Below are 22,151 nucleotides of genomic sequence, written 5' to 3'. Positions count from 1 at the left end.
TTTATCAGAGAGATACTCAGTCTCTTTGATAGTACATGTATATAACAAATTTACTTTCGTCATGTCAATGTTTCAGCAACGTGACTTGCCTTCGTCAGGACGAACATGCTTTCTCAGGATGAACAGGGGATAATGGGGTTGGGACCAAGTCATGTATGGGACAGTTTGTTCAATACACTACTGGTGAACATGCCTAAGGAAGGCAACAGTCACCTTGCTGAAATGTAGACAGAGGAAAAGTAACTTGGTCGTGTATCAACAAACATTATTCTAATTCTCAGTACCTGAAGTAGAATATTACTGCCTAGGTGCATCGTAAAAATAACAAACATTCGATTTCTTGGTTGACACCATAATTTCCATTCCACGTGCATACCATGCATGACTATAGGCACGCGTTAAAATAAGTTGACCTTCTCGTTCTGCTTTTGTCCTTTAGCATGAGGTAAAAAGTTATTGCAGGTACCGAGACTTATTAAATTCTGATAGACTGAATACATATACATATATATATCTAGGTCGTGCATACAAATCTACAGAAGTGCTGCAAGCAAAATTTGTCACATGTCAAACATAAAGGTGAAAAAAGCAAATGTTATAAAAATGATCAGTTTCGTAAAATTTATATACCAGTGTTCACGCTAAGGATTTGTTACCTTGGTAACAGAGGATTGAAATCTGGTAAAATTTGTGTAGATTCCATACTATAATAATATGTTTATTGATGATGGAAGCACTATGATTCATACACAAGTTCTCTTCTTCCAGTTTTGATTGAGGAAAAGGTATGTTTTGACAGTCAGATGTACATAAACTGATAAGTACTTTCACACCTGAATTTACATACACAATGTATAATGCAGCTAACCATTTCACATATCAGTTTACTCAACACCTCCAACAAATTTGGATCATTCTGTCAGATCCAGTCAGACACTGAAGAAGGACAAGTGATTTGTTCAAAACATGTCTGTTTCTCAATCAAAAGTCTAAGAAGAGAAATTGTGTGTGAATACCATGTACTTTAATTTTGTTGGAGAAGAATGCCTGGGGGACTTAGGTAGGTGTTACCTGCTTACCACCCTTAAACAAAAACACTGATGCAGTCATTGTCATCATCTTTGGTAAATAAAGAAAGACAAATTTAGTGGAGAAATAACCTTCTCCATGTAGTCAGTAAGGTACACTGTGACAGTGCGCCCTCACACATCGGAGAGGAGGCTGGTGAGGGCGGCGCGACATGACATTTCTTGCAGTGTACTTCTTTATGGTGTTGTCTGACTTGAAAGCAATATTTTGTCTCGGTCTTCAAAAAAAATTTTTTTTTTCTATTGTAACTTATTTTTGTCATAGTTAATATATTTGTACAGTTATCCAGTAACAGAGTACCAAGTATATTGTTTTCAGTATTCCTCGTCAGTTTATGCTAATTGAAAACTACACTCGGAAACTTTATACCAATACATGGAATGTTTGAATAACTGATCAGCTGACTTACTTGTGTACTAGTCATGACAAATGTTAGCTATTGAGTCACAATGAATCGTCAGTGTTTCTTTGAAAGTTTAACTCCAGTGTACTTTTCTCGTACTGTAAACCTGACTTTATTTTCGCTAATTTCACTGGAAAACGAAACCATAAAAATATGGAGTAGCTAAAATGCCTTCATGTACAATGCACCAGACTGGTAATTAGTAAAAATTATAGTCTTTGAGACTCTAAAATTGCAAAATTTTTGAGGAGTGAAAATATCTTGGTTTACAGTATATGGAATGATGGTCTATCGAATGTGTGTTAATATTTTCAAAATGTCGTTATATTTATTTACATGTAATACCAGCACTATTGTAGATATAAAATATATGGTGTTTTTTCCACCTCATTGTTCTGAGAGATAAGATGCGTTGGCTGATAAAGGAGCCCCAACATGGCATATCTTACAACTTAGTGTGAGTAAAATTGAAAAGAGTATACTCCTATGATTGTATTTGTTACTTATGTTAGCATTGTGTATACTTGGGGATGATCACACAATATCACAGAAGCTCAGTAAACGAACTTCGTTTGTTTGGAGGGAAGGGGGTCTGGTGATTATGCGATTGCTGAACTTCATTTTCATACTTCTAACCACATTTTGAAAACTTTGACACCTTTAATGACAACAGGTTCTGTATTTACTATTGAGATGTTGATAAGTTGATAATGTAATATACAGTGCTGTGCTTTCAGTTAGCATTTGAATGTGTTTACCATCATGTTTTTACAGTACATCAATCGTAGTGGTGTGACCGCTACAATTTTCATCATTTACAAACATGTTGATATTGCATTTGAGAACATTCATTTAGGGGAATGGCTGAGGGGGTTTTGTCCTAAATGAAAGTTCATTTATTGAGCTTGTTTGACATTGTGTGACTGTCCCTTTATATGTATCTGTTTGTATAAAATGGCTGCCTGTCATGGCATTCAGTTTGACAGCTAAGATCAGAACATTTACATATAGAGTCATTATAGACCATGGAAGTACAGACGTTTATATTTGCAATTTTAAAAGTCTTGTTATTCATCACAGTGTAGAATGTAACATGCATGGTTAGAGATCAAAATAGTCCTTTCAAATTCTTTCTGCAGCAGTCTAAGCTTAGTAACCTTGCTTAAATTAACCCATTGCTTGGAGATCACTAAAACACATCTAAGGTTTCAAGCTGGTAATTGAGTGTAGAAACAACTGAAAGGCTGATAGTTCTCCATCTAAATGCACTTTGTATATTATTGATTGGACATATATTCCTTTGTAGTCACCCTCTTTGTAGTTGACTGTGACGACTAGTACACAAACTTATTTGAAATAAATTTGTTCAACCCCGGCGTTCATCAGTTCTACCTTGGGCGTGTTTTTCATTCATTGCTATTTTATACTAGCTCACAGTTTTACAACTAATGATGGTTGTGACCATAAATTCTGTACAACTATCACCCCAACACAGACCTATAATGGCACATCAGCCTTGTATAATTTCACCTCCCTTGGAAGCATATGTAGTAGCCCCCCCCCCCCCCCTCCGCCAATCAATCTCCAAGTTCCATTTCGTGCCTTGCTGATGCCAATAGGGAACTTGCAATCCAGACTATGCATGCTCAGATGCAAAGGACTATGGGATTATCTGTGGTTATCGTAATACCTAATCTGGAGCTACTGATAAAATAAACCTCTCACAATGGTCAGGGTAACTATGAATTGATTATTTGTGGTTGCAAACAATGTAATAGTATTGTCTACAATACCGATTCATATAGTATTTATTATCACATTTCCCATGATGCAACAGTCAACATGGCGGGTTTGCCAGTTCCCTCTTAGTGTCGGATAGGCTGGTCATTGTTCGAGATGTGGACCATTATTGTACCCTAGGCAACCTAGCTATTATTACTAAGGACCTATTAGGATAGATACTGCTATGTGAAGGATTTAGTCCCATGCATATCACAGAGGTTGCAATTTATTGTATGCTCCCAGGGGCATAGGGGCGTGTAATATTTCTTAGATTGTTGTTTTCCTGGCCGACAGACAAAATATAACAACCTTTTTACTTTATATTCCTACCTGTAAAAGGAAAATGAGAGATGTCCACCCTGACTATTTCTATGCAGTATAGAGATTGATAAATTTGTAGCACGGTCCAAGATTCATGTGATATTTTTCTAAGAAAACAGCTATCTTGGCAATAATACGTGCCCCTGTGCCCGGGGTGGGGGTGGGGGTGGGGGTTCAAGGGGCATCGCACCATTCTAAATTCATGTAAGTTATTGTAACAATATCTGCGTGTTGTTTGATTCTGTTGTTTGTCCTTTGATTTTTATTGAGTGTTTTGTGTTGATTTTGGTTATACCATCATTCATGTGTACTAGTGTATATGTGCGCTTACGTTCGAGGAGAAGCGTACTACTAAAAAGAGTTAGCCGGGTCTGGGGTATGTACTGTATACAGAGAGAACGCGTTCGCTGAGATAAACATGAACACTACCCAGGAAACGCATTCGAATGTAACTAACATGTAAATAAGATGAAATGCATAGATGGACATCTAAACACGAATTCTTTAGTTACCGTAAATATACAGTAATGCAATCACTGAATTGTTTAACAGTTGAAATACTTCGTACGTTGTCAGATGCCTGTACTTCTGCAGGTGATACAACCACGGATGTAACTAACTCCCGCCATTTTCAAAGGTATGTGACCTTATGGGTCAGTATTAACCAATCAGTGATCTTGCATTCGAATCAACTTTGACCCCATTCCAAACAAATGAGACGAATATCACTAGCATTTTGGCGCGAAATTCATTCCATGACATTCAGGCAAGTGCCAATGCCATCAACGACGTCGTCAGGTTCCCCCGATCGTAAGCGACAAAAACTCGAAATGCCCGTAAATAACGTTATCTTGAAGTTCGCCAAAATCACATCTAATGCTTTTACACCAACGAGAGGCTCTAAACTTGCAGCTGGTTATGATTTGAGAAGGTAAATAGTACATCACTTGTCTTTTATGCACGGGAAGCACGTACACTGTACGACTGCACATGTTATAGTGCTTTAGATTGTTGTTTTCACAAGGAAATTATCCTGTGTTACTACAAACGCATCAATATACGTTTTACCCTAGAATGTACAATGCTCTTTCCGTAAAGGTAGGGGAAATTACCCAAATATAGTCAGCTTCAAGCCTGTACTACACTGTAGTCTGTAGGCAAGGAAAACAACAATCTAAGAAATACCATTATTACTACACAGTGCATGCACTCAAGAGAACCATGTACATCCTAGTGCTACTGCTAGGATGAGGCCACATCCCAGTGCTAGGGAGAAGAGCTCAGCTATGTACCAGCTGTGTGCCTCAGTCCTGTTACAACTTACAGGGTATATTTTTCCACTGCTGCCCTCAGTGGTACATGGTTGTGAAAAATATGCTTGTAGCATGGATGTGGAATACTGCCCCTGTGCCATGACTGTTTTGTACATCCCAGTTACAGTACTATAGCTGTGTACTACATACCTAGCACACACCACGGATGTACATTTGTATTACTAATACATCCATGCACACACATACATGTAACAGCTATGGTGGAATAATACCCTGTAGCAACCCTTTTATTCATATCTGACTGGGCTAGGATTGCTCACATAGCTGGTAGTGGTACACTGTACAATATGTTACCCACAACTCTCTCTGATTGATATGCTTGGAGGTTCCTTATTTTATAACTTTTTCAATAATCCATACTTTTCAACATTTTAAGCATGTAATTAAGTTTAATTAATATGTAGCAAAAGAACGCTTAGGAATCAAAAATAAAGTTCTAAATTTTGTATAAAAATGAACTAACAACTAAATTAAGCATGTGCTGTGAATAAAACACTTTTCACTGTCAAAGTGTCAATAACTTGGGTAGTCAGTGTGTATGATCTACAATAAATCACTGATACCAGAACCGATGAAAATGGGTATTCAGAAACTCATCAGTGGCAATTCTACGCTTGCCAATTGGAAAAAATGTTCTTACAAAACCCTATACACTGGTGAGATTTGTCTGACTTCAAGGAGATGATGTCCAACACTACAAATCAGAGAGAGTTGTGGGTAAAATGTTGTACAGTGTGGTACATGGCTGTGGGAAATACACATGTTACAGCTATGCTAACATAGCTGGTACATGGTTGTGGGAAAAAGCTCTTGCACATGGATGTTGTAAAAACCAATGCTGCATTGCTATTTTCAACATCCATATTACAGTGATGTTGACATACCAGTTACACATCTGACAAATCTAGGTATGTTACACCTAGTGTGTTGGCCAGAGCTGTTACAGGGATATTGTACACATAGCTGGTACAGTCCCCATGGCTCCACTGAGATGGTACAGCTATGTCCACAACCCTGTCCTAGGTATGTATGTTACAGGGGTGTGCAAGGTTCCCTGTGATAGTTATTTCCATCAGTCCTAAATCTTGTGATCGACACAATCTTGACCTCTCTGAGAAAAGGCCAGCTGTACACTTGAGGCATTATGGGAAATGCAGTGTTTGGAGTTTGACTTTGTCCTTCCCAATGTGAATCTGAATCCGAGACCAACTTTATACTAGTTCTACCAATATTCATGGCAAATTCAAACACCAAACTGATATTGTTTGTACTGTCTTTTGGGGTTTTCTTCCAGTGCATATGATTGTATTGTTCCAGCAAGGGGTAAATTTATGGTCAAAACTGACATAAAGATTGCATTACCAGATGGTTGCTATGGTAGAATTGCACCAAGGTCAGGTTTAGCTGCAAATCATTCTATAGATGTTGGAGGTGAGTCTGCATTCATTGCTGAGATAAGATGGTAATCTGTGTGTGTGTGTGTGTGTGTGTGTGTTGTTTCCCATCCCCATCACTTGAGAACATGCATATCAAAGATATTGGGGGGGGGGGGGTGCTATAAATGAAAGAAACATACCATAAAGTAATTTTTAATTCCTTATAAATGAAGAAAGGAAAGGAAAGAAAAGTAACACACAGTAATGTAGGAATTGTACCCACATCCCCTAAACAGTAGTCAGAGTGCTCTAACCAGCTGAGCTAATGTGCCAACTGGTACATAACGTGAATGTATCCTGATTTGTACCTTCTTTCCTCAAGGCAGTGGTGAGAAGCCAACTCTTGTTATAAAGCTTTAACCTTTAACCTAAGGATCTAGATAGATTCACAGGTCCCCCTGCCTATATGGGTGGCCAACTTAGGAATCAGTTATTGAAGCAAGGCTATAGGCTTTGCCGCTTTTTGAATAAGGTTTTTGGGTTTGCTATAAATGAAAGAAACTCACCATAGAATATTATTTTTCATAGTTTCTGTTTTCAGAACTTTCATATGAAGCACACACACAGAAGGAAAATGAAATTTTTCCACACATGTGTACACCAGTTTTGATTGTACTTGAGTTTGCCATGTACGCTGTATCAAACTGTATCAAAATGATCTAATTCTGTGTTCATTGCTCATAAGGTTTCTTTTTCTCTCTTGTTTGGTCTCTGTTAATCAGCATGATAGACATCGTGATGATAGAATGAGTTTGACTTTCGTTTTAATGATATTTCGATTTTTGTGTCTTCAGCTGGAGTGATTGATCAAGACTACAGAGGACATGTTAAAGTAATTTTGTTTAATTTTGGTGATGAAGCATTTGAAAGTAAGTCTTCTGGTCTTAGGTTTCACTGAATTATATTTAGTCTTAGAGTAAGACTTAGATCGACACATGGAACATTGCAGAACAAAAAGCTGAGGTTGGCAGTATCTCTGGTGCACAGTATGGTCTGACTTTTTGTAGACTCTGGCAAGCCGTTGACAACACCTTTGGAACTATGTGACCCATGGTCACATTTACAGAATTGCCCAAGGGTCTAACAGTTAGCAATTACGAGGAATTACTGTGTCAGCTAAAATATTTGGACAACTAATAGTTTATTTGTGTATTTCTCAAAGTTTAATGAGTTAGCAAAAATTACATGAAATGAATTATATTTTTGTCATATAATATGTAGAAACACATTTTGCAATGAAATTGAATCAGAAAAGTTTTGAATCAAATTTTACTAATGGTTTTTTAGAATGATAAATTTTGAAAGTTTTTCAAAGGAGGCTTTGCACTCAACTATCTTTGGTTAAAAAACTTCCTATGATCACTTCTGCATGAAAAAAAGGTGAAAAAAATCACTGTTTGGCTAAACGAAAAAAGTTATTGGAGAATAATATAATTACGATAAATTTGCAACGAACTTAATTTGAAAATTGAGGAAGATAATTATATTAATGGCAATTTGAAATATTACTTGTATTTTGAGAACAGAACTGATACATAAACCTGTGTTGTGCCGCTCGTTTTCCAGAGTATATATTTCATATTTGTTTATCAATTTAGCTCATGCATGGTATAATGCAAGTTAATATGTGTATGTTGGGAAGGGAAAATGAATGTTTCTCTCGTTATGTACTGATGATAATGTGTGATTTGAGACATTTTCTTTTCATTGCAGTCAGCAAAGGTGATAAGATAGCTCAACTTATTTGTGAAAGGATCTTCCTGCCAGAACTTGAAGAGTGTGAGGTCAGTATGTTGATATAATGATTGCGATTCATTTCGCCCCGATTTCAACTTACCCCATTTCAAGTCGTCCCATTTTCAAGTCTCCCTACTCTTTCAAAATCACATAGTAAAGTAATTTACAGATCTTTGCAATATGAATCCGTGTGCCTGTATTTTAGTTATAAAAGACGTTACAATACTACGTGTTCAAAGACGTAAAAATCGTTTTGAGTTTTGTTTATCCCTCCCTTGTTTTAGTAGGAAAACCAGACCCTTATTGTAAACAGATACTGAAAAAAAACAAAAAAACAATCAGCCCAGAAATCTGATGCACTTGAATTGGGGTGAGTTGAAATGGGGCGAGATGATCCATCACCGAGATAGTGACACATAATGTGAATTATTTTGTTTATTTCACAAACAGGTGTGAGAATGTCAAATATTCTTAAAAACCACAAATTACCAAATGAAAATTTATACTCTCTGAGAAACAAAGTGTCGTCACTAGTATGAAAATCATGGCAAAGTTTGGAAACGTCTTTTATGTGATTACAATGGGTTGTCAACACTGTCTCACTCAAGATATGTGAAACAAGTTGGAGTGATACAGCTGGGTTCTCAATGCCTACATCCTGATTTAGGTTGGCCTTCATTTGATGGATTGCATATTGCTTCCTTCAACCTAAGTATAGTCAATGCAGTGCCTAGATGTTACAGCGAAAAGCATGAAACCTGAAACAAAAGGTTGCGTGGTTGTCGGGACAAAAATCTTACTACCATTGCTTCATTTTATGATTTTTATCGCCCGACTCATTGCTTATGGTGGGACATACATCGTAACCAACATTGTATGCTACACTTTCTTTACACTGACAGTGAATTACCATCATCAGTTAAAACGTACAAGGACAACAATGAAAGTAAACATTCATTCTGGTATTATTAAGACATTCAGTTGACTAAAATTTAACAATTGAACTTCAGCGCATGTCATGTCAGATGATAACATGTTTGGATTTTGGTCAAGTCATGAGATAAAACTTAACAACATTGCTTGGATATCTGTTTGGCCAGACAATAAAAGGCAGCAATATTGGTTACTGGTAAGGTGTTTTTGTTTCAGGTTTTGTGATTTTTGTTACCAAAAAGAAACTGAGATTCGTTCAGGAAAAATTTGGAGTAGAAATTTGCATTTACGACTCCATTCGTTCTATCAGAGTACTGTATACTATATTACAGTGTACCAATTATACATATAATATACATATCCAGGTCCTACAGGTAACAAAGTGATGTGTATCGTTCTAAATATTCGTATTTATTGTTACAGAAATTAGAAGAAACAGAGAGAGGAGAGGGAGGCTTTGGATCAACTGGAAAACAGTAAATTTACGAAACTACAGGATATATAAACTAACTATATAAATTTACACTAAAAGCATTCTGTAAGCTATGGAAGTAAACAGGACCGTTCAGTGAATTATTTTACAAATGAAAGCAATAGGTTTGTATTCGCAATGGATTATTTGTCAGTGTAAATGTTGACAATGTTGTTTATACTATCCGTCCTTATAGTGGTCAGTATATAATGTGCCTACTGTGTATTGAGTGGTTAGGTGCTTCAACCAAATTGGGCTATTGAGATCTCTGCTTACCATGAAACTAGGATATTTAGGACTTTTACTTTTGATGGGAGACATGGCCAGAAAATGGTAACATTTCAAAAGTCTGTCACTTCATAGAAGACACGAGCATGTAATTCTCGGTACCTGAAATAGAATATTACTCCCTAGGCACATCATAAAAATAATATACATTCAATTTCTTAGCCGACATCATAACATCCACTCCACTTGCTACATATGCATTACTATAGGCACGCATGAGTACAAGTCAACCATCTTGTTCTATTTTGACCCTCGAGCATGAGGTAAAATGATACCGAGGTACAGAGAATTGTGATACAGAAATTCAAAAATGTTCAATTGAAACTGCTTTTTAAAAAATCTGAAGAGCCAAACTAGTCCAAGATTCAAGCCATTTTGTTTACTGCTACTATTTTTTCATTACATGTTTTTCACGGATTTATAACCCTTTCAAATGTCACCTTGTCTGTTACTGCCAATTACTTTTAGTTCAGGACACACAATTTTCAAATATTTTGTGAGCAACTTTTGCAAGATCCCTTAAAGAATACTGTACAACAAAGAGCTGTATTTTTTTTTGTAAATGGTACATTTTGGTAAATAAATAAATTGGCCAAAATGATATGTTTTGATATTTCTTTGAATGAGATATATCCGACAAATTTGCCACAATACTGCCTTCAACGATTTCTAGTGCTACTTATCCACCACTAAGATATTACCCTGGTAATAGTCTATTTTCCAGTTACAAGATGCATTTCGCGAGATGGTGTCGCTTATGTTATTACATTTAGTCTTGTTTTGTCTATATTATGTTTGAAATAACATTTTCATCAGGAAATTATGGAAACACATGTTAACCTCTTTGATTATGAGTGATTTTATAGAAAGACTAAACGCCATCAATGACAGGCAATGATTTTACAGGTGAACCCAAGGTACGATCAGGTGACAACCATCCCCCCTGAGTAGCGAGTGCAAACCCCTCAGCATGTACACAATACATGGCATTGTATGGAGAGACGAGCAATGCATCTTGGGATTGGCAATAGGTCTATTAAGGCTTCAGTTCACAAAGATGGAAACAAACTAAAATTGTTGTTCTATGTGGTAGAGTACACAAGTGAGTAATGGCAGTTCCTATGTTGTGTAAATCTAATCACACTATTATCAATCAAGATAGTGTAAACATTTGGAGTCTGAAAACAGTACACTAAATTTATGGAACTAGTTTTGAGAGAGCTACCCTACTGAGACTATAATCAAACCAACATCCATTCAATTCAATAGCTTATCACTGTTGTATAGTTTGGTGTATATCTTAGTAAACCAAAGCCTCATTTACCAGAATATTATGTCGATGTACGGAAGTGATAGTGAACAATGCAAGGCCAATTATGTTACTTTATCACAAAACTTTCATCAAAGCAGTACAAGGGGATTGAATGGGGCACACAGCTTCACATATACCTTTATGAATTGCATTATTGGCAGGAAATGAGAACATGTCATGTGTACATGTACTACTATACTTGGGTTGGAACATAAATGTTATTGAGGGGGTATATAATAGACTGGGGTACAATTCAAATGAGGATGAAGAGGGATACATTATAGTCAGTGGGGTACAAATGAGGGTGAAGAATGGTACACTAGTCAATGGGGGTGAAGAAAGGTACATTATTGTCAGTGGGGTACAATTGAAGGATGGGAGGGTTATGTTATTGTCTATGGGGTACAGATTAAGATAATGGGGTTACAATATTATAGACAATGAGATGAAAAGGCCACAACATACACCATAATATCCATACCAGAGTACCATATATGAACACTGAAGTGTAATTTAACGTGACAGTCACACCCTTCTTCAGGAATAACTGATCTCATTGGGACAACTCTTTACCATTTTTGTTTGCTGGGAAGTATCCCCTGGCTTACATGAATGGCCACACCACAAGTATCATTCTGATTTCATCTGGGTTATAGTGTCAGTTAGAAAATATCCCCTGGCTTACAAGAATGGCCAATCCACAATCTGATTTCATAAGGGGTTGCCGGTAGCAGAGTGGCTAAACCACTTCCCTCTTATGTTTTATATTACCACTGCGGCTGAGGATTATATTTTCCATACTGTAAGTAAGAAGAGTGTCAATCAGTTTGACTCTTCTGAAAAACATGGGCTTTCCCCGGGTACTCCGGTATCCTCCTGCATTACCCATGAGTGATGGCCCTCACTGGACTTCTTGGGAGACAAGTGTTTATATACTTAGAGAACTATCCAGTATAAATAAAGATGATTATTACTTCAATTATTCAAAAACTGCAACACAAATCTATTATACTAAATAAGTTTATTGACATGTAAGCAGGTGAGATGTCTTTAGGATCTGCCTGGAGTTGTCACTACCCTACACATCTCAATATTTTAGCACCAATAGATTGTAGTAGAAAACAAAACTGTACCTTGGATAAGTAATACAGACTATAACATTCCTTCAATCATAATCATATTAATTTAAAGTTATGCCACTGAGGGCGCTCTTCAATCACTTGCTAGAATACAGATGAGTATATTTTGTTTAAAGTTACAAAAGATTAATATCAAAATATTTTTGGAAGCAAGTCCCAAATTTTTGCTGATGTCATGTCAGTGGTATATTTCCATGTCTGCTGTTGTGTGGCTCACCAAATACATAACATGGGAAATGAGAAGTACTACACCCAGCTGACAATGATTATACAATTATCAGTGAAAATGTGTGATTCACTTCCGAAATTTGAACAACTCTCTTAGAATTGTAAATCTAAATTTTCATTTGTAACTACGAACCCAGAGTACTGAGACTGAGTGGACTATCGTATATTTAATGTTACAAAAATTGAAATATGAATATACAATCAGTAAATTTTTTTAATTACCTACGATACAAACTTGTTTACACTGACTTCAAAATACAACTGTGGAACACCACTCAGCAAAATGAAGTGATTTTCATAAAATATACTTTCTGGAGAGTCATTTCACGATTGTACATCACCTACAATTACTTGTGATTTCAGAGAAACATCAAGTTGATCTTGTGCTTTTATCGACTTTTTTTGCTACGAGCCATTTGCATCATTGGAGTTAGTAGAAATAATATATTTATGGTTGCACACGATGAGTCCTGAGTGCTCACTCCCTTCAGTGTAAAACATCTCTCATGAATATTCAGTGTGCAACCATGAATATCTTATTTCTGATGACTCCCATGATGCAATAGCCCATAGCAAGGACACCCTACAAAAGTACAAGATCAACTTGATGTTTCTCTGAAATCGCAAGTAATTGTAAGTGAGGAGTCAGCCAAGTCTATGGGCTGTAGTCGAGTACAAGAACAACCAGAATTTCTAAGTTTACTTAATTTTCATCTTAAGTGTTCTCTGTAGATACATTCTGTTGTGGTCACCCTCTAGTACTTGACTAAATATGAATGCAATTGTACAGAGTTTGTAATACAGATTTATTTGAAATAAAATGTTCAGTCAAATGGGTTCATTAGTTCTTGCATCCTGGATGCTTTGTATTCATAATGAATGTCATGACTATAGTGGTGTATGATTATTACAGCCCAGCACAGACCTATAACAGCACAACAGCCCTGTATCACTTCAACTGCCTTGGAAGTATATAATTCATTCTCAAAGTCAAATACTCATTAAAGTGTTAGACCGGATGTTAACATCATGACATCATATTACTCAGTAAAAAAGGAAGCCTCCCCACCCCCCACCCCCACCCCTCGCACAGATCCTATCGTATTGCCATCTGTGGAAATTGAGTGCCAATGTTGGTATAAGAGGATATACTATTTCCAGTTGTACTTGTGTTGTTTGTTGTTTCTCCTACTTTCATTCATTCCACTGGTGAAAGGACTGCAGAGAACACTGAGCCCCCCCCCCCCCCCCCCCGCCCATTCCAATACTACAATGACACCAGTGTTCCTCGCTAAGCTCTCCCCGCCCAGTCCAATACTACAATGACACCAGCCCGCTAAGCTTATTTATGCGGTACTTGTTTTGCGCAACCTTATATCCTTGAGCATCAAGAATGAAAATATATACAAATAAAGTATAATTAATGAAATGTTGCCATAGAGTTTCTATTCAGCATCCAAGAACAGGTTAAAAAAAAGGTTAGCTTCATATTGCAAATAAACGTAATGATTTTGCTTCTCGCATTCAGCGGAAAAGGGGGGGGGGGGGGATACCCCCTTCTGGATCATTCCCCCGCTGCTGCCATGTCACCCTTTCCATTTTATTCTTTCTCTTTAAATTGCTTTAGTCTCAAAAAGTTAAGAGGGAACATTGAATGTCACTCACAATGGGGATGTCAATAAAAATGAGATGAAATTAGTTTTTAAATAATGTGGTATGTATCGACATTTATGATCATTGAAACAAAGTTTCTTGTCCACGGTTATCAAATCAAAACTGCACTACTTGCAATTGGAACTATTTTTTGGAAAATGTTCTGTTCTGTTATAATAATAATATAATATAGGTACAATAACTGCACTGTGAATAAAATTGCTTCACCTGTGCAGTTCTGTATTTGTAAAAAGTATACACAATATACAATACATGATAAATCAAATCAAAGTAATATTTGGGTCCGCACCCAAAAATCTGTGCACTCATCAGCCCTTACGATTTCAACCTGATAGTATTTCTTACAGCTTAAAAATGGATAATATCATCGACTGGTTAAAATGTACAATGTCTAATTGGTATTTCAACAATTTTCAGGGCATATTTTGTGGTTGTCTGATCGAAAAGTGATACTCCACTTACACCAGTATAGTTTAACATGGTGACAGAATCAAATGCAAGCTTTTGCTCAAGATTGTTATTGCCATGATGCTAGTTCCATATAATATTGCCCATGAACAGATACGATGTATTTTTATGAAGAAGTGACCAATTTTTAGTGAATATGCATTTGGTTATTTGGTAGAAAAATATCTCAGTTGCAGCTAATCCACGTCTCAATGCATTGTTTTTTTTCGTATTACAAGTTCTCCTCTAGGAAAAGCATTCATGTTTATTTTCTCAAGAATTTCTTTGGTATCTGAACTAAACCACAAGCTGCTCTGGTCACTGCAATTGGAGCTGGAGCAAGTTTCTTCCATGAGTTGGTGGCAGACTGGAATAAACAAGTTACATTTGATAACTTGCCGTTGGTCTTCATTTCTCCACCATTTATGAAGATATCTTCATTTTGGACTTCACAAATAGCTGCATGACGAACTTTATTTTCCAGGAATGATAAACGTGGTGTATGATTTTCCTGACAGGTTATTGCATGTTGCCTGCTTTCATCAGCTGGTAAGATGATCTTGTAACTGCCGAAGCGGGTTATCTCGTAACCATCTGACGTTTTTCTGACAACAGGAGGATGGATTTGCTGTGCTCTATCACTCCTCATCATTTCAAGATTAACGTTTAGACTCTGCCATTCATCCTGGTGTGTATCATAGCAGTCAAAGACGTTACCACTTCCAATCACATAGATGTATCTCTCGTTCACAACCACAGCACAGGATGAAACATGGGGATGTTCCGATGGCCTCTTTTCTACCCAACGGTTTGTGTCAAAATCCAACATTTCTATGGACTTTGAGTTGCTCTTACCACCTATAACATATACTTGCTTATTGCATACTGCAGCAACACCACGTTGATGCAAATGCAAACTTGGCGGATGCTTTGTATAATTCCATTCATTCCTCAATGGATTATACACTGCAGTAGCCGACTTTGATAAGATGACGAAGTTATTGTTCAATACTACCGATGGACTTTCACATCTGACTGTAATGTCAGCTGATGGCAGTTTGATCCATCGATTTTCATTCAAAACATATGCAAGCATATAAGGCATACTTTTCAGGACCAAATGAGAATTTCCAACAGTTACACCTCGGCAAATGTTTCTAATGCGATCTGAATTACATGTCATGCCACTGGAGACAAGAATGACATCAACCAACATTTCAGGTCTGGGTTTCAGTCTGATATTGTCACTGTTGTCATCGTTGTTTAAGAGATGGAACCGTGTCACTTCCATCACATACTTTTGACACTCAGGACTTGCCTTCACCAGTGGCTCTACTTCTACCCGGTCAAGTAGGAATTTTTTGTCCACGTGTCCAAGTCGTATATGGCTCATCAACTCTGGGAATTTCGATTTACGATTTTCCTCATCAGCATTTACCCATTTCACTAGAAATTCGAACACATCTTCTTCCTTCACTTGTATATGTTCATTTGATATTATCGAACCCAATTCATCAGCTGATAGGGCCAGCATATCATCCTCATTTAGTCGCATGATTTCACTGAAGTGATATCCCAACACTTTCTGCGTCTCTGCTGACAAACTCTTCATTCTGAACTGCTCAGCCATCTTCTTGATTTGGAGACAGTTGGTTGAATTTAACTGTCCTTGGAGATAACTTTCACAGTACTCTTGCAGATGCGTCATCATGAAGTGATCTGTACCTTTCAAGATGTCAAATACATTGTCCATGTTCAAGTTGATCGTACCAGAATATATAAAATCAAGAATTGCTTCCATACCATCAGCGGTCGTACACTGCAGTTCCACATTTCCGGTCTCCGCTTCTTTCAAACCACTCCGTAGCATAGACTCGAAGTACGGACTGCAAGCTGCCAACACACAACGATGGGCCTTGAATTCTCGCCCTTCTACACGTAACGTCATATCACAGAACACCTCATCATCTCTTTGGTGTCTGATCTTGTCGATCAATAAGGATTTGTGAGACTTTCTCAAACTTACGAGACTAACACCCGCCATTTTCGAAGCATGTGATCTCTGGGTCACTTTTAACCAATCACAGTCGACATTGCTCGCCCTCACTGGCCAATATCCCGAATGCTCAGTTTTGTTCGCATCCCTTATGAATACCAACAGTCTATCTACATGATCTATGATCACATATATGGGAAGCTATGGGAAGCCGTTCAGGCCAAAAGTATTTTTTTATTTTAGCTATAGTATTTTATATTTTTCGTACTTACAAACTAATTTTAACCGTTTATGTACTTTTATTCCATGTTCACATTATTTTAATTGAAATAAGTTTTCATATATTTGAGAATATTGTTTTATTTTTCGTCTAACCAGAATTTTTTAAAGGATTATATATAATTGAAAGTCAAAATATATTTTTTGTTAAAGTTATTTTATTTTATTTTTTTAATTTTTAAAAAAAAAACATTTTTTCAACTTTTTTTTTTTTCTCAACTTTTTTTTTTTTTTTTTTTTTTTTTGGCCGAATCTGCTGACAGGCGCCAGTCACGAGCACGTCGTGCTCGTACCCGGCGCCTGTCACGAGTACGTTGTGCTTGTGACAGGCGTGTCCTTCGTCCTCCATTACGATGTGTTTCGGCGTCAAATACACGTTCATATTACCTTCGAAATTGATCGCTCAAACATTATATCAGATCTGAAAACTGTTAATTTACGTGTGATAGTATCTGTTTTTTCCAACAACCGCGACTTCAGCCGCGTACACACATATGTACACCGCATGTGATGATGACCGTATGTATGATGTATTACATGATGTAGTACGTAGGATACGATCCATGTGCAACGGGTAAAGGTAGTTAATCTAAAACAACTAAAGTTTGTTGCATCAATAACAATTACATTCATTATTGTGAAACTGACCAGAATTGAAATAAGATGGTACACTATACTGTGAGCATGAGCAAAATAGCTTTAGGAACAAAAACGTGAGGAAAAGTGAACGCGTATTTCCAATGGGTCAGTCAGGTACTACTTCTAGTACGAGCGCACATGTTGACGACGACCTGCTGTATTACATATCAACCTAAACCAGCTTTTCTATATCGCCTTGTAACGTTGTTATCATTGTTGTTATTGTTGTTGTTGTTGTTGTTGTTGTTGTTGTAAAGATACAGTTTACTTCATCGTTCATTGTAGTATACATTCTCTTGGTGTTCAGAGTACACATGTATCATGAAAAGTTGAGAACAACACGTCTACGTATGTAATACAGCAGGTCGACGTCAACATGTGCGCTCGTACTAGAAGTACCTGAATGACCGTTTGGAAATACCTTCACCCGTTGCACATGGATCGTACGCGGCTGAAGTCGCGGTTGTTGGAAAAAACAGATACTATCACACGTAAATTAACAGTTTTCAGATCTGATATAATGTTTGAGCGATCAATTTCGAAGGTAATAAGAACGTGTATTTGATGCCGAAACACGTTGTAATGGAGGACAAAGGACACGCCTGTCACGAGCACGACGTACTCGTGACAGGCGCCGGGTACGAGCACGACGTGCTCATGTCCGGCGCCTGTCAGCAGACTCGGCCAAAAAAAAAAAAAAAAAAAAAGTTGAGAAAAAAAAAAAAGTTGAAAAAATGTTTTTTTTAAAAATTAAAAAAATAAAATAAAATAACTTTAACAAAAAATATATTTTGACTCAATTATATATAATCCTTTAAAAAATTCTGGTTTGACGAAAAATAAAACAATATTCTCAAATAAATGAAAACTTATTTCAATTAAAATAATGTAACCATGGAATAAAAGTACATAAACGGTTAAAATTAGTTTGTAAGTACGAAAAATATAAAATACTATAGCTAAAATAAAAAAATACTTTTGGCCTGAACGGCTTCCCATAGGAAGCCGTTCAGGCCAAAAATATTTTTTTATTTTAGCTATAGTATTTTATGTTTTTCGTACTTACAAACTAATTTTAACCGTTCATGTACTTTTATTCCATGTTCACATTAATTTAATTGAAATAAGTTTTCATTTATTTGAGAATATTGTTTTATTTTTCGTCAAACCAGAATTATTTTAAGGATTATATATAATTGAAAGTCAAAATATATTTTTTGTTAAAGTTTTTTATTTTATTTTTTAAATTCAAAAAAAAAATTTCAACTTTTTTTTTTTTCTTCCCAACTTTTTTTTTTGGCCGAGTCTGCTGACAGGCGCCGGTGCAGAGCACGTCGTGCTCGTACCCGGCGCCTGTCACGAGTACGAGGCGTGACCTTTGACATCCATTACGACGTGTTCCGGCGACGAATGTGAAGCTACCATCATATTCATATTCATCTTCACGTTCAAAAGTTGACCTCTACGCTCAATGATAGCTTCACACGTTCATCATCAGATTCGAAGTCTCCCAAATGGGTACGAACATGCGTTCGGCAAATCACATATCCTTCATTGACAGGTTGAAATCATGTGATTGTAATTAATTTTCATTTGACTTGCGTGCATTTGCATGCTCTCTTTTTATTTTTGCCAGAGTATCAAATTTGCACCATGAACTATTGTTGTCATGGACCATATTTTTTACAATCAATTGTGTTGCCCCTCCCCTATCAAGGGAACTACATACATTGTGATAATTGTGGTCTTGACAACACTATTTTGACAATTTGTGTAAATTTCACCAGTGTTAAGTGTTAAGTAGGGTTTCAAAGATAGCGCGAAATCAAAACAATCCATGACACTATAAGTGGCCAAGAGATATCACCTTGTCACTTGATCTCACGGATTCAAAACACACCCATCCAGGCCGTATTTTATTACATTACTCATATAGGTTATTTGTACACCCATATGATATACTGATATTTCATTTTCAAAGATATGGGAAAGGCATACTAAACATCCAAATTAGTTTTTTATATGACAACAATACTTTGATACTCTGACAAAAATAAAAATAGAGCATATGTGATTTGCCGAATGCGTGTTCGCACCCATTCGGAAGACTTCGAATCTCACTGATGATGAACGTGTGAAGCTATCGTTATATATTCACATTGAGGGTGAAGGTCTACTTTTGAAAGTGAAGATGAATATGAATATGATGATAGCTTCACATTCGTGTTTTGGCGTCAAATACACGTTCTTATTACCTTCGAAATTGATCGCTCAAACATTATATCAGATCTCAAAACTCTTAATTTTAATACGTGTGATAGTATCTGTTTTTTCCAACAACCGCGACTTCAGCCGCGTACGATCCATGTGCAACGGGTAAAGGTATTTCCAATGGGTCAGTCAGGTACTTCTAGTACGAGCGCACATGTTGACGTCGACCTGCTGTATTACATACGTAGACGTGTTGTTCTCAACTTTTCATGATATATGCATGTGTATTCAGAACACCGAGAGAATGTATACTACAATGTACGATGAAGTAAACTGAATCTTTACAACAACAACAACAACAACAACAACAACAACAACAACAATAATAACAACAACAATAACAACAACAAAAACAACAACAACGACGACGACGACGACGACGACGACGACGATGATAACAAGGCGATAAAAGCTGGTTTAGGTTGATATGTAACACATCAGCAGGTCGACATCAACATATGCGCTCGTATTAGAAGTAGTACCTGACTGACCCATTGGAAATACGCGTTCACTTTTCCTCACGTTTTTGTTCCTAAAGCTGTTTTGCTCACGCTCACAGTATAGTGTACCATCTTATTTCAATTCTGGTCAGTTTCACAAGAATGAATGTAATTGTTATTGATGCAACAAACTTTAGTTGTTTTAGATTAACTACCTTTACCCTTTGCACATGGATCGTGTCTTACGTACTACATCATGTAATACATCATACATGCGGTCATAACCTTAACGTGACGGTGTACACATGTGTGTACGCGGCTGAAGTAAATTAACAGTTTTGAGATCTGATATAATGTTTGAGCGACCAATTTCGAAGGTAATGAGAAGGTGTATTTGACGCCGAAACACGTCGTAATGGATGTCGAAGGACATGCCTGTCACGAGCACGACGTACTCGTGACAGGCGCTGGTCAACAGACTCGGCCCAAAAAAAAGTTGGGAAGAAGAAAAAAAAAAAAAAAGTTGAAATTTTTTTTTGAATTTAAAAAATAAAATAAAAAACTTTAACAAAAAATATATTTTGACTTTCAATTATATATAATCCTTAAAATAATTCTGGTTTGACGAAAAATAAAACAATATTCTCAAATAAATGAAAACTTATTTCAATTAAATTAATGTGAACATGGAATAAAAGTACATGAACGGTTAAAATTAGTTTGTAAGTACGAAAAATATAAAATACTATAGCTAAAATAAAAAAATATTTTTGGCCTGAACTATGGGAAGCCGTTCAGGCCAAAAGTTTTTTTTTATTTTTGCTATAGTATTTTATATTTTTCGTACTTACAAACTAATTTTAACAGTTTATGTACTTTTATTCCATGTTCACATTATTTTAATTGAAATAAGTTTGCATTTATTTGAGAATATTGTTTTATTTTTCGTCAAACCAGAATTATTTTAAGGATTATATATAATTGAAAGTCAAAATATATTTTTGTTAAAGTTTTTTATTTTATTTTTTAAATCTAAAAAAAAAAAATTTCAACTTTTTTTTTTTTTCTTCCCAACTTTTTTTTTTGGCCGAGTCTGCTGACCAGCGCCTGTCACGAGTACGTCGTGCTCGTGACAGGCATGTCCTTCGACATCCATTACGACGTGTTCCGGCGTCAAATAAACCTTCTCATTACCTTCGAAATTGGTCGCTGAAACATTATATCAGATCTCAAAACTGTTAATTTACGTGTGATAGTATCTGTTTTTTCCAACAACCGCGACTTCAGCCGCGTACACACATGTGTACACCGTCACGTTAAAGTTATCGACCGCATGTATTATGTACTACATGATGTAGTACGTAGGACACGATCCATGTGCAAAGGGTAAAGGTAGTTAATCTAAAACAACTAAAGTTTGTTGCATCAATAACAATTTAAATAAGATGGTACACTATACTGTGAGCGTGAGCAAAACAGCTTTAGGAACAAAAACATGAGGAAAAGTGAACGCGTATTTCCAATGGGTCAGTCAGGTACTACTTCTTGTACGAGCGCACATATTGACGTCGACCTGCTGTATTACACATCAACCTAAACCAGCTTTTATCGCCTTGTTACCATCATCATCGTCGTCGTCGTCGTCGTCGTCGTCGTCGTCGTCGTCATCGTCGTTGTTGTTGTTGTTGTTGTTGTTGTTGTTGTTGTTGCTGTTGTTGTAAAGATTCAGTTTACTTCATCGTACAATGTAGCATACATTCTCTTGGTGTTCTGAGTACACATGCATATATCATGAAAAGTTGAGAACAACACGTCTACGTATGTAATACAGCAGGTCGACGTCAACATGTGCGATCGTACTGACTGACCCATTGGAAATACCGTTACCCGTTGCACATGGATCGTACGCGGCTGAGTCGCGGTTGTTGGAA

The 22,151-nt window shown here is 36.6% G+C and overlaps 2 protein-coding genes across 2 annotated transcripts in view; one reads left to right on the top strand and one right to left on the bottom strand.

Annotated features, from left to right (window-relative positions):
• The window catches only part of LOC144447407 (kelch-like protein 3), a 59,981-nt gene that overhangs the window by 13,812 nt on the left and 24,018 nt on the right, over positions 1-22,151 (bottom strand). The window lies entirely within an intron of this gene.
• On the top strand, positions 4,344-9,592 carry LOC144447640 (uncharacterized). The gene is made up of 5 exons (XM_078137717.1): positions 4,344-4,526; positions 6,224-6,360; positions 7,160-7,234; positions 8,079-8,149; positions 9,459-9,592. Exons 1-5 carry the CDS (start codon positions 4,351-4,353, stop codon positions 9,513-9,515), a joined length of 516 nt encoding a protein of 171 aa, XP_077993843.1. The 5' UTR covers positions 4,344-4,350; the 3' UTR covers positions 9,516-9,592.

This window comes from Glandiceps talaboti, chromosome 16 (assembly GCF_964340395.1).
Source record: "Glandiceps talaboti chromosome 16, keGlaTala1.1, whole genome shotgun sequence".
Lineage (NCBI taxonomy): Eukaryota > Metazoa > Hemichordata > Enteropneusta > Spengelidae > Glandiceps > Glandiceps talaboti.
Note: the sequence above shows the minus strand (reverse complement) of the source record. Positions and strands in the feature narration are given on the sequence as shown.